The sequence below is a fragment of the Borostomias antarcticus genome (assembly GCF_949987555.1).
Source record: "Borostomias antarcticus genome assembly, chromosome: 1".
Classification (NCBI taxonomy): domain Eukaryota; kingdom Metazoa; phylum Chordata; class Actinopteri; order Stomiiformes; family Stomiidae; genus Borostomias; species Borostomias antarcticus.
The window spans coordinates 18,545,774-18,556,446 of NC_140234.1; the positions used below are offsets into that span (position 1 = coordinate 18,545,774).

The 10,673-nt window shown below is 48.9% G+C and overlaps 1 protein-coding gene across 1 annotated transcript in view; it reads left to right on the forward strand.

The window, feature by feature from the left end:
* smc4 (structural maintenance of chromosomes 4) overlaps nucleotides 1–8,856 on the forward strand; it is a gene marked incomplete at its 5' end in the record, with an annotated part of 16,798 nt that extends 7,942 nt beyond the window's left edge. The window contains 14 exons of the mRNA XM_084445651.1: nucleotides 1,066–1,464; nucleotides 1,627–1,812; nucleotides 1,977–2,138; nucleotides 2,436–2,661; nucleotides 2,812–2,891; nucleotides 4,753–4,905; nucleotides 5,002–5,128; nucleotides 5,533–5,722; nucleotides 6,195–6,339; nucleotides 6,622–6,795; nucleotides 7,114–7,296; nucleotides 7,466–7,698; nucleotides 7,839–8,022; nucleotides 8,508–8,856. Of these exons, the coding sequence (XP_084301777.1) occupies nucleotides 1,066–1,464; nucleotides 1,627–1,812; nucleotides 1,977–2,138; nucleotides 2,436–2,661; nucleotides 2,812–2,891; nucleotides 4,753–4,905; nucleotides 5,002–5,128; nucleotides 5,533–5,722; nucleotides 6,195–6,339; nucleotides 6,622–6,795; nucleotides 7,114–7,296; nucleotides 7,466–7,698; nucleotides 7,839–8,022; nucleotides 8,508–8,672 (2,607 nt within the window). The 3' untranslated portion in view covers nucleotides 8,673–8,856. The remainder of the gene's footprint in view (nucleotides 1–1,065; nucleotides 1,465–1,626; nucleotides 1,813–1,976; nucleotides 2,139–2,435; nucleotides 2,662–2,811; nucleotides 2,892–4,752; nucleotides 4,906–5,001; nucleotides 5,129–5,532; nucleotides 5,723–6,194; nucleotides 6,340–6,621; nucleotides 6,796–7,113; nucleotides 7,297–7,465; nucleotides 7,699–7,838; nucleotides 8,023–8,507) is intronic.
* Nucleotides 8,857–10,673: the final 1,817 nt, after the last annotated feature.

Genomic DNA, 10,673 nt, shown 5'->3' on the forward strand with positions numbered 1-10,673 from the left:
TTTATTTACTTATAGATGGACCTAAAAAATGATCCTGCTCCAACGTCATTAACTGTGTGAAGTGGTGTGTGTTGTTGGCCATGAATTGTTACATTTTGGTTAATGCTCCTGCTCTGAGATCACTCCTGACAGAATGGTTTTATCGTCCTCAAACCCCGGGACTAGTCCGAATTGACGAAAGTCAGATTAAATAAAACTATGAAGCATTTTACTTTTCATGGCCAGTAGCCTATATCTGATTTGTTTTATGTGAGAAACTCCTGTGGTTGGCCACTAGGGGGTTGTGAACTCTCCCAGGGCAGACCAGAAATCCTCTCCTCAGACAGCTTGGCTCTCGGCCGACTGCCTAACTTTCTATCTCTCTCTCGCACACACGTGCACACACACACACACACACACACATACACACACACACACACAGTCTTCGGGCTCTTGCTCTGTTATTCTACCTCTGCCTTACACGCTCTGCACTCAAGAACCTCTCCCTTTCTCTCTCACCCTGTTATAAACCCAGCGAAATGATACAGCCCCAGCGGTTGTGATTTGGCAGTGTGGATTTGAGGGGGGTTGTGTGTGTGTGTGTGTGTGTGTGTGTGTGTGTGTGTGTGTGTGTGTGTGTGTGTGTGTGTGTGTGTGTGTGTGTGTGTGTGTGTGTGTGTGTGTGTGTGTGTGTGTGTGTGTGTGTGTGTGTGTGTGTGTGTGTGTGTGTGTGTGTGTGTGTGGTGCAGGGCAGTGTGGAGTGCAGACCTCTGGAGAGCAGTGTTCTGCTGTGTGGTAGTGAAGTATGGCCTTGTGTAACACTCCCCGCAGCCACATTCACTTTTCACCCACAGTTAACCCCACCGACGTGGTCTCTCCTGCTCTCTCCTCCCCCCGACCACGCTCCTCACTGGCGAGGGCTCTCCTGCTCTTTCCTCCCCCCGACCACGCTCCTCACTGGCGAGGGCACGGGCTGCACTTCACACAGACTGCCTGCCAGCCTTGACCAGGAGCTCCTTCCATGCCACCAACCCCGCGTTAGGGTCAGTCCCTCCCTGACCTCTACTCCCCTCCCTGTCTGTCTAGCTGGTGGAGGTGCGCAACGTGCCAGCGAGCAGCGAGAAGACCATCTCGGAGGCCACCGCCCGCAGGGAGGAGCTGGAAAAGAAGAAGGTGTCGGAGGAGGAGAAGCTGAAGGAGGTCATGGAGAGCCTGAAGGAGGAGACCAGCGGCCTGCAGCAGGAGAAGGAGACCAGGGAGAAGGAGCTGATGGAGCTGAGCAAGGCGGTGAACGAGACGCGCTCCCACATGGACGTGGCCCAGTCTGAGCTGGACATCTACCTGAGCCGCCACAACACGGCGCTGACCCAGCTCAACGCCGCCAAGCAGGCCCTGCAGACGGCCTCGGACACACTGCGGGACCGCCGGGCGGCCATCAAGGACCTGCAGGTCAAAATCCCCCAGAGTGAGCAGGAACTCAAGAAGGTAGGTGTGTGTGTGTGTGTGGAGGAGTATATACAGCACCCAGACAAATTAGATTCAGAGATACCTCTAGCTTTTGTGGGTTTCTGGTTTCTGTAGCTGTGACCCCATCTTTTTTTTTTCTTCTTCTTTTCTTTCTTTCTTTGGCCTCCCCCGTGCCCGCAGGACGAGGCCGAGCTGGAGCAGCTGCTGAAGGCGGATGGGGAGGCCAAGGACGTGGTGAGGGACATGAGGCAGAAGGTGGAGGAGGCCAAGAGCTCCCTGTCGTCCAACCGCAGCCGAGGCAAAGTGCTGGACGCGCTCATGCAGCAGAAGCGGAGCGGCAAGATCCCCGGGATCATAGGGCGACTGGTGAGGATGGCACACACACACACACACAACAATAATATCATACACCTGCGGCAGTCGTAGTGCTGACTTTATTCAACACTTATTGAGTCAAAATGCGCTCAAGTAATGGTGAATCCCTTCAAGTTTGTTTTGTGATCGTTGAGCCCGTAGCGCTGTGCCCACAGGGCGAGCTGGGCGCCATAGACGAGAAGTACGACGTGGCCATCTCCTCCAGCTGCGGCCGCCTGGACAACATCCTGGTGGACACCATCGACACAGCCCAGGACTGTGTCACCTTCCTCAGGGTCCAGAACATCGGAGTGGCCACCTTTATTTGCCTGGACAAGGTCAGCACAGAAATCCAGCGATAACTGAGACGAGAATGTCCAGTTGAATAACCCTGCAGGCTACACTCTGTGTCAGTAGTCCGAGAGGACTATTATCTGGCTCAATTTGAGCTTTGCTACAGTCAACCCAGTCTGACTCGACTAGGCACGCTCTCATGGGTTTGCTGCTGAGACTACTGGTACATATGCCACCTCTAGTTGACTCTGAAAACCCGGCCTTCTGAGATGATGTCCGCAAAGGATGATATGTTCTTCTCCCTCTGACAAAGTCCTAAAACTCCCTCCTCCTCCCCTCAGATGAAGGTGTGGGAGAGTAAGATGGCCACCATCCCCACGCCGGAGAACATCCCTCGTCTGTTCGACATGGTGAGGGTGAAGGACGAGAGTGTGAAGCCGGCCTTCTACTTCGCCCTGAGGGACACGCTGGTGGCCAAAGACCTGGAGCAGGCTACCCGGCTGGCCTTCCAGAAGGACAAGCGCTGGAGGGTGGTCACCCTGCAGGGGCAGATCATAGAGATAGTCGGTGGGTTGACCGGCAACAATGACGATTGGGCGGAAATTAAATATTTAGTAGAAAAACATGCGCAAAGTGTGTGCGAGCAACGCCCATTTGTTGTCCTCTGTGATGGTGAGAGCGGTCGTCCTGATGTTCCCTGCTGTCTCTCCTCCACAGGTACCATGACTGGAGGAGGAGGGAGGGTGATGAAGGGCAGGATGGGCTCTTCCCTCCACACCGAGGTCTCCACAGAGGAGGTGAGAGGTCACAGATATTGCATTACCTTAGTCATTTAGCTGACGCTTTTATCCGAAGCGACTTAACAATAGTTGCATTTAACGTAGGAAAAGACTACTACTTGCCAGAACTCAAGTGCATCTCCTTTCTAAAACAAGTGACTAAGAGGATAATCTAGTGCTGAAGGCAAAGTGCAAGAATAGCAAACAAAAAAATACAATGGGCTGAAGAGGGAGGATTGTGGTAGCATTTCTTGAAGAGGTGAGTTTTGAGCCTGTGGCGAAAGATGGGCAGTGACTGCTGTCCTGACGTCAGTGGGCAGTTCAGACACACAGGCATCTAAGTACCACTGTGACCGGTTTCGGCGTTTTTTTTTTAGCTGCAGCCAGGTCATTCACGTGAAGCATGTCGATCTGGAGCTTTAAAAAAGGGGGGGGTGAGGAGAGAAGACTGACCCAGCAGAGTCGCAGCAACACAGCAGTGGATTTCACTTATGACAGGACGAAAGTAAGAAGAGAGAAGGCTCTCTAGATTTTAGCGATTGCCTCATTAAAGGGACCCCGAGGAGTTTCTTTTTGGTTACGAAACAGTCTCATTTTAATGTGGGTGAATCTACATTACCCACACTTGTTTGTGTCCATTTTTGAGAAATGTCGTTGCTTGTATGTAGTTTATTTTTAGATTATTATTTCGTGGTCGGGTCGTTCAGAACTTCCTTGGAATGATGAAATGATTTACTGCAGTAGCCTACGTCGCCGACAAGAGACAATGCGAGCATATACCTGTATACTGTTATATATTGTCAAAATTAACGTTACTATGTAATTACCTCGTCGGTGGCCATCGTTCCGTCTTCAAAACACCCGGCTCAGGTAGCTAAGGTTTACAACAGTAAACTCAGAGGCTCATGGGAAATGTGGTCTTTTTGGGCGGAAAACACTTCCGCTTACCGAAACTCCTCGTAGGGCCTTTAATGGTTTTTTTGTTTGTTTTTTTTGTTTATTTTTTTGTAACGTTTTTGACCGTTTGCTCCAAACATGGACACATGGACATCTCAAGCGCACCTGGCTGCTGCTTGTTCACATTCAAACCTTAACATTCCATACATGGTATTTGCTGTCACACTGGGTTCCAATCAAATGCAATGATGCTAGCAAGCTTGACAGACATTTTACAAAACCTCTAATCCACTGGGGAGACCTGGGCTGCATCCAAAATCGCATAGGCTACTTTTTCTTTTAATTATTAGTAACGTATCGGTAGGTAGCCTAATCGGTGATGGGGTCGGACAATTTGGCTTTGTAGCCTACAAGAGCGTAAATTACAGAGCCAAATGATGGTAGAGTTGCTTTGGAGGAGGTAGTGGTGACTGTCACCTCCTTAATTGAATACATTTTGTAAGCCTACTATAAAGATGGTGGTGGTATATGGCAATAGCCTGTGTCTGCATTGAATGCATTTCGTTTAGTCTGTATCGGTTTGTAGGTGAATACAAAATTCTGTGGGCACCAATCCGCAATCCTCTCCATCCATTATTGAAATTCTGGTTAAAATGCTTCAGCGATTTATATAATTGTATGATATGGGATGGGTGTAGGCTATGATCAAAAAAGTGTCTCAAAACGGTTCATGGTGCTGGGGCCATGATCCTAGCATGAGTCTTGAGTCTTCTCGCGCACTGACATTCTAATCTCAAAAGGCTTCTTTACGTATTACTACAAAGTTTCGGACATTTTAGTTTCGGTTCTTGTCCCTTTTTTCACTACTCTGTAGAGTTTGCAGGTCTGAACTTATCATGACCTTTCTTTCTGTGTGTGTGTGTGTGTGCGTGCGTGCGTGTGTGTGTGTGTGCGTGCACGTGTGTGTGTGTGTGTGTGTCAGCTGGAGCGCATGGAGAGCAGGCTCAATGCGAAGGTGCTGCAGCTGCAGAGCTGCCTGGAGCGGAAGCGGCAGCTGGAGGAGAAAGTCCAGCCACTCCGACAGCAGCTCCGCGATATGAAGAACACCCTGGAGAAATATACCAACAACATGCAGGTGAGACGCGCGCGCACACACAACTCACATTTAGGTAGTCCCATGGTGTCGTTTAGTGTTATTGGTTGACTGGTTGTATCTGTCTGCTGTGTTTAGAGTCTGGCTGAGCAGGAGGCCCATCTGAAGGCCCAGATCAAGGGCCTGGAGGCCAACGTTCTGGCTGCTGCTCCTGACAAGAACAAGCAGAAACAGCTGGAGAAGAGCCTGGAGGCCTTCAAGAAAGGTACCACCTCACCCCAGCGCACGGCCCCATTACACATCAGTCTTGACTCCTGGCGTCGCAAGCCTGCTTTTACACACGGCTGTACATGTCGGATAGATAAACCACCTCTGCTTGATGCCATCTCGGCAGTTGACGAGGTAACTCGTGATACCGCAGGCTACACTCTGTGTCAGTAGTCCGAGAGGACTATTATCTGGCTCAATTTGAGCTTTGCTACAGTCAACCCAGTCTGACTCGACTAGGCACACTCTCATGGGTTTGCTGCTGAGACTGCTGGTACACACAGTCTACAGGCACACGTGTTTATACACGCTGGTGGAGGTTGTTGTTGAAGACTTTTCTTTTTTCCCTGTACACCCCACCTTCTTGCCCTTTTTCGTCCACCCCCCCCCCCCCCCTCTCAGATTATGAGGCAGCGTCAAGCAAGGCAGGAAAAGTGGAGGCGGAGGTGAAGAGGCTGCACACCCTCATAGTGGACATCAGCAGTCACAAGCTGAAGGCCCAGCAGGACAAGCTGGACAAGGTCAACAAGGAGCTAGATGACTGCTCCTCTGCCATCACCAAGGCCCAGGTGGCCATCAAGACCGCGGGACGGTGAGTGGATGTGTGTGCGTGCACACACACAAACACACACACACACACAGATGTGTGCTCACTGTTGGCTGGGCCTGGGCTAGACTGGACCATATATTGCAGGCAAGTAAGTACAAGCTTAACATTTGTTTTGGAACACTAACAGGCTAGCATAACCAGTTTGTTGGCATTCCGTTTTGACAACAGTCAGTTGATATGTTGCACAGCAAACCAGGAAGGGGGTGGGAAAATTGCTGAGAGCAAACGTAACGGACACTTTCCATTTCCAGCACGGACACTTTCCATTTCCAGCACGGCAGATCTAGCAGATTAAAGTGACTGCAAACCAGCAGCTTGTAGGAAATGCTTTTTTTTTCTCTCTAACTGCCAGAGTGATGGGTGATCTCCGTGATCTACTCTCCAAACACTAAATTTACCCGCCATTGTCGACTGGTGAGTGTTAATTTTGGACCCCGCGTGCGTGTGTGTCCAGGAACTTGAAGAAGTGTGAGGAGAGTGTGGGCCGTGTGGAGGGGGAGCTGCAGGAGAATGAGAAGACCCTGACTCAGCTGATGGAGAAGCTGAGCAGCCTGGAGGAGCAGGCTGCAGAAATCATGAAGGCCTGCCAAGACGCCGAGGTCAGAACTGCAACAATAACACCAACCAGCATTATTGGGATTTGCTGCCATCTAAAAATATTTTATTAGTTAGACTACATTGTATAAATAAAGGTGATTTAATTAAGGTAAGTAAAAAAAAAAAATACAAAATGACCGCAGCATACCACAGAGCTGAGGAGCAAACCATCCATGCCTGATTTCATAACTACGGCAGAGATGGGGGACCTTTTTAACCATGTAACAAACGGGCGGAAACGCCACCGATATTGACGAGCGTGTTGTCCCTCTCCTGTCCTGCAGGCGGCGCTGCCGGAGGTGCAGGAGAGTTACCAGGCGGTGGTGAAGGCGATCGAGGGCCTGCAGAAGCAGGAGCACGCCCTGCAGGCGGAGACCCTCAGCGTGCGTCTGCGTGTGGAGCAGATAGACACCACCATCGCCGAGCACACCAACAAGATCAAACACTGGCAGAGAGAGGTGTGTGTGTGTGTGTGTGTGTGTGCCTGCGGTGTTCTGGAACCGGGATCCAAATACTGCAACTAGAATATAATCTCTACATCACCGACACTGTCCCCTGTATTATTGCCAGACTGGTGGCTCATATGGGGGGGGGGGGGGTTACCATGACCCACCCACTTTGTGTTCCTCCACACTGCTCCTATCAATCCTGGCCGGCCTGTGTCAGAGCAGGGGTTTGTGCAAGAGTCTGACCAGGGCCCTTGTCTTCTGCAGTCTCCGAGTCTCTAGTTGACCGTATCCTCTGACCCGCCCCTGCCAATTCTCTGCGCTCCCCAGGCCAGCAAGCTGTCTCTTCACGCCATCGAAGACAAGCCAGCGGAGGAGCTGCCTGTCCTGACCCCCGCTGACCTGGAGGCCCTCAGCGGCCCCGACATCATCACTAAGAAGATCTCCCTGCTGGAGGCACGCTGTGCCGAGCTGAAGCCCAACTTGGGAGCCATAGCAGAGTACAAGAAGAAGGTGCCCCATACACACACATCACACACTCTGCCTCTATAGCTGACCCAGTGTTGTTTTATGAATTGTTAAGCCACCAGGTGAAGTAGGGGTCAAGTAAGTTGTTTGTTTCTGTTATCGCTGAGCCGTTCTCTCCCTCCCCCTCTTTCTCTCTCCTCCCTCCCTCCTGCAGGAGGAGCTGTACCTGCAGCGTGTGGCCGAACTGGACGAGATCACCACGGAGCGGGACAAGTTCAAGTGCGGCGTCGAGGACGTGCGCAAGCAGAGGCTCAACGAGTTCATGGCCGGATTCAACATCATCACCAACAAGCTGAAGGAGAACTACCAGATGCTTACACTGGGGGGCGACGCCGAGCTGGAGCTGGTGGACAGCCTGGACCCCTTCTCCGAGGGCATCATGTTCAGGTGAGGAGGGGGACGGGACGGGACGTTGTCCCTGGCCGGCTGGGTGTGCACCTCTCCAGCAGAGTTCCATGGCACCGAGCGCAAACATCACTGGGATTCAGGCATTGAAGACTCTTTCCCCTCCCTCTGTGTGCTCCCAGCGTGCGTCCCCCTAAGAAGAGCTGGAAGAAGATCTTCAACCTGTCTGGGGGAGAGAAGACCCTGAGCTCTCTAGCGCTGGTATTCGCCCTGCACCACTTCAAGCCCACGCCTCTCTACTTCATGGACGAGATAGACGCCGCCCTCGACTTCAAGAACGTCTCCATTGTGGCCTATTACATTTATGTGAGTGTATATACACACACACACACACACACACACACACACACACACACACACACACACACACACACACACACACACACACACTCTCTCTCTAGTACAAGTGCTGTGAATGAATATTTGAACTAAACATGCAGAGCATTGCTCTGATCTTAACAGTTGGGTCCATTCATTCCAGTTCTCTGCTCCTGTGTTTGTTATTGAGAGTCTGGCCGGCAGCAGAGAAGCCTGTTCAAATCCCTTGTGTTGTGTAACAGGAGATTTTTGGAGGAACTGTTCGGGGAAATGACCCATTATGCTTGTTGGGTTCAGAACAAGTGCAAAGCCCTCATGCTGGCATCACATTTGACCATTGTTTTAGCCTCATGGAAGCTCTCGATTCTTGCCAGGTCTTTGAGAGAGATTTTACTCCAGGAAGAGCTATACAGTGTAATCCCTCTTAATGATTGAATATAAATTTATTTTCTCCTCTTTCTTTCTTGCTCTAGGAGCAAACCAAGAACGCTCAGTTCATCATCATCTCACTGAGGAACAACATGTTTGAGATTGCTGACCGCCTCATCGGCATCTACAAAACGCACAACACAACCAAGAACGTGGGCATTAACCCCAAGACCATCGTTTTAAGTCAGACGGCATTAATAGATGTCTGAACCTATAGAATTAGATTTTCATGTAAAAAACCTTCCCCATTTTATATTTTCATGTAAGAACCTTTCCTGTTTTCTGTCTCTCACACCTTGTTTATAAATTAATGTATTTTTCTATCAAGTGCTGCTACTGCCTTTTATTTGTTTTTAAACTAATAAATCCTTTAATCAACCTGTTGATTTCTAGAACTTGATTCAGAACCTTAATTCTGGCAGGACCCCAGACACATCAGCTGGTCAGGTCATACAATTAGGCTTTCCATGTCAGAGACATCTTTGACCAGCAGCAACACGTTGTGAAGGAATCCTAATTGATGTGAAATTCACATCTCATTGACAATTCCAGAAGGTCCTGGCTAACTGTTTGTAACTCGCCCAGCCCACTACCAGTCTCACAACCTCTGGATACTGATCCACGAAGGACTGAGGCTTTAACTCTGCTGAAGATGGACCAGCACTAATTCTGGGCTGCGACCTAATGTGATGATCTGATCTACGGCAATACTCGGTACAAGCAACAATAGATCAGCTCTTAAATGTCTGGTACTTTTTTCCACCTTATTTTTTATTCAAATAAAACATTTCAGTCTGTACAAAGGTCTTTGGGATCGAATGCCTACCTACACTAGAAGACTAAAGATGCATGTTTGAGTTTTTAGTTACAGACTATGATTTTGTAAAGACATTATTTGCAAGACCAACCTACTCTTCTCCCCTCTATCATGGTAGCCTTCTTCTTAACGTTAGGCTGCCCGATTTGCTGTGGTGCAGGAGAGCGCACCTGGTTATTGACAATGTTCACATCATTGAACTTAATTTGCATGAGATGAGACTAAAAACCTCTGATAATATTAAACATGTTTGATTTTAGCAGAATGTCAATATGAGAAAAAATGTCTTTATTCCGACATTGGAAATTTGTCGGTGACAGTGAAATCGGTTGAAAAGTCTGTTGATGTAAGGCTGGCTTGAGGGCTTCAGAACGGTACTACCCCTTACTGCTATGTGCACCAGTTGAATAATTTAATGGTATCAGCTGTTAAAATCCACAAGTCACACAAAACACAGATTAAAAGTATACTTCAATGCAATAGTACTTTTATCAGTATCTTTTAAAATGGCTGTGCAAATTTATGAACATATTTGCTCATTCATTGTAAGGCATCTGGGATGTCAAGCTGATGAAACTGATAAGCCTGCTAGGTAAGGGTCTGTGTGTTAATGGGCCAAGGCACAACTTTGAACAAAACGTTTCCTGCATTATCTGCTGAAAATGAATACTAAGTCATCTGTCAAAACACAAATCTACTCATAAGGACACACTAACACTACAGGCTGAGCATGATGTCCCACAACAGCTGTACTGTACAGTTTGAGGTTAATTCCCAGTCTAAAACAGGACTGGAGAATGTGGTCAGAACAAGCTGAGTGAAAGATTAGGCCAGTCTGATCTCTTAAGGCCTCTACACAGAACTTAAGGTGGCATTGTATTTTGATGGCAAGCTGTCAAAAAGGTCACCTTACATATACTGCCTTTAAGCCACCTCAATCTAGTATCAAAGGCACATTGGAGGCAACATTTGTTCAGTGAAATCAGAAGCCACTTGGCATAGTTCGGAACGTCAAATGTCATGGTCACTGTCCGTAAGCATTCCATCTGAGCTGCGTTCATGGGTTTACTGTACATTTAGCACTCATATCGTCAAAAGGCTTTTGACTCTGAAGAAGACGGATGTCGAAACGTTAGTCACCCTGTTTGCTACCTCTGCAATAAACGTATAGATGATATGAGTGCTCCAGTGTCTTGCTTCGGGTAGTCAAGTTGAAGTGCCCAGGTAAATCTTTTTGCTGCACATGGTCGTTTACTGTAGAGCACCAAACCCTCGCATTGGAGACTTGGCTGAAGCGCGTTGGATCTAACCCTTACTGTACATTTGCCAGATAGTAGCAACCAGCGGGTTCTGGGTTTGCTGTGTCCCAGCCTTTTAGCCAGTCTGGTCTCCA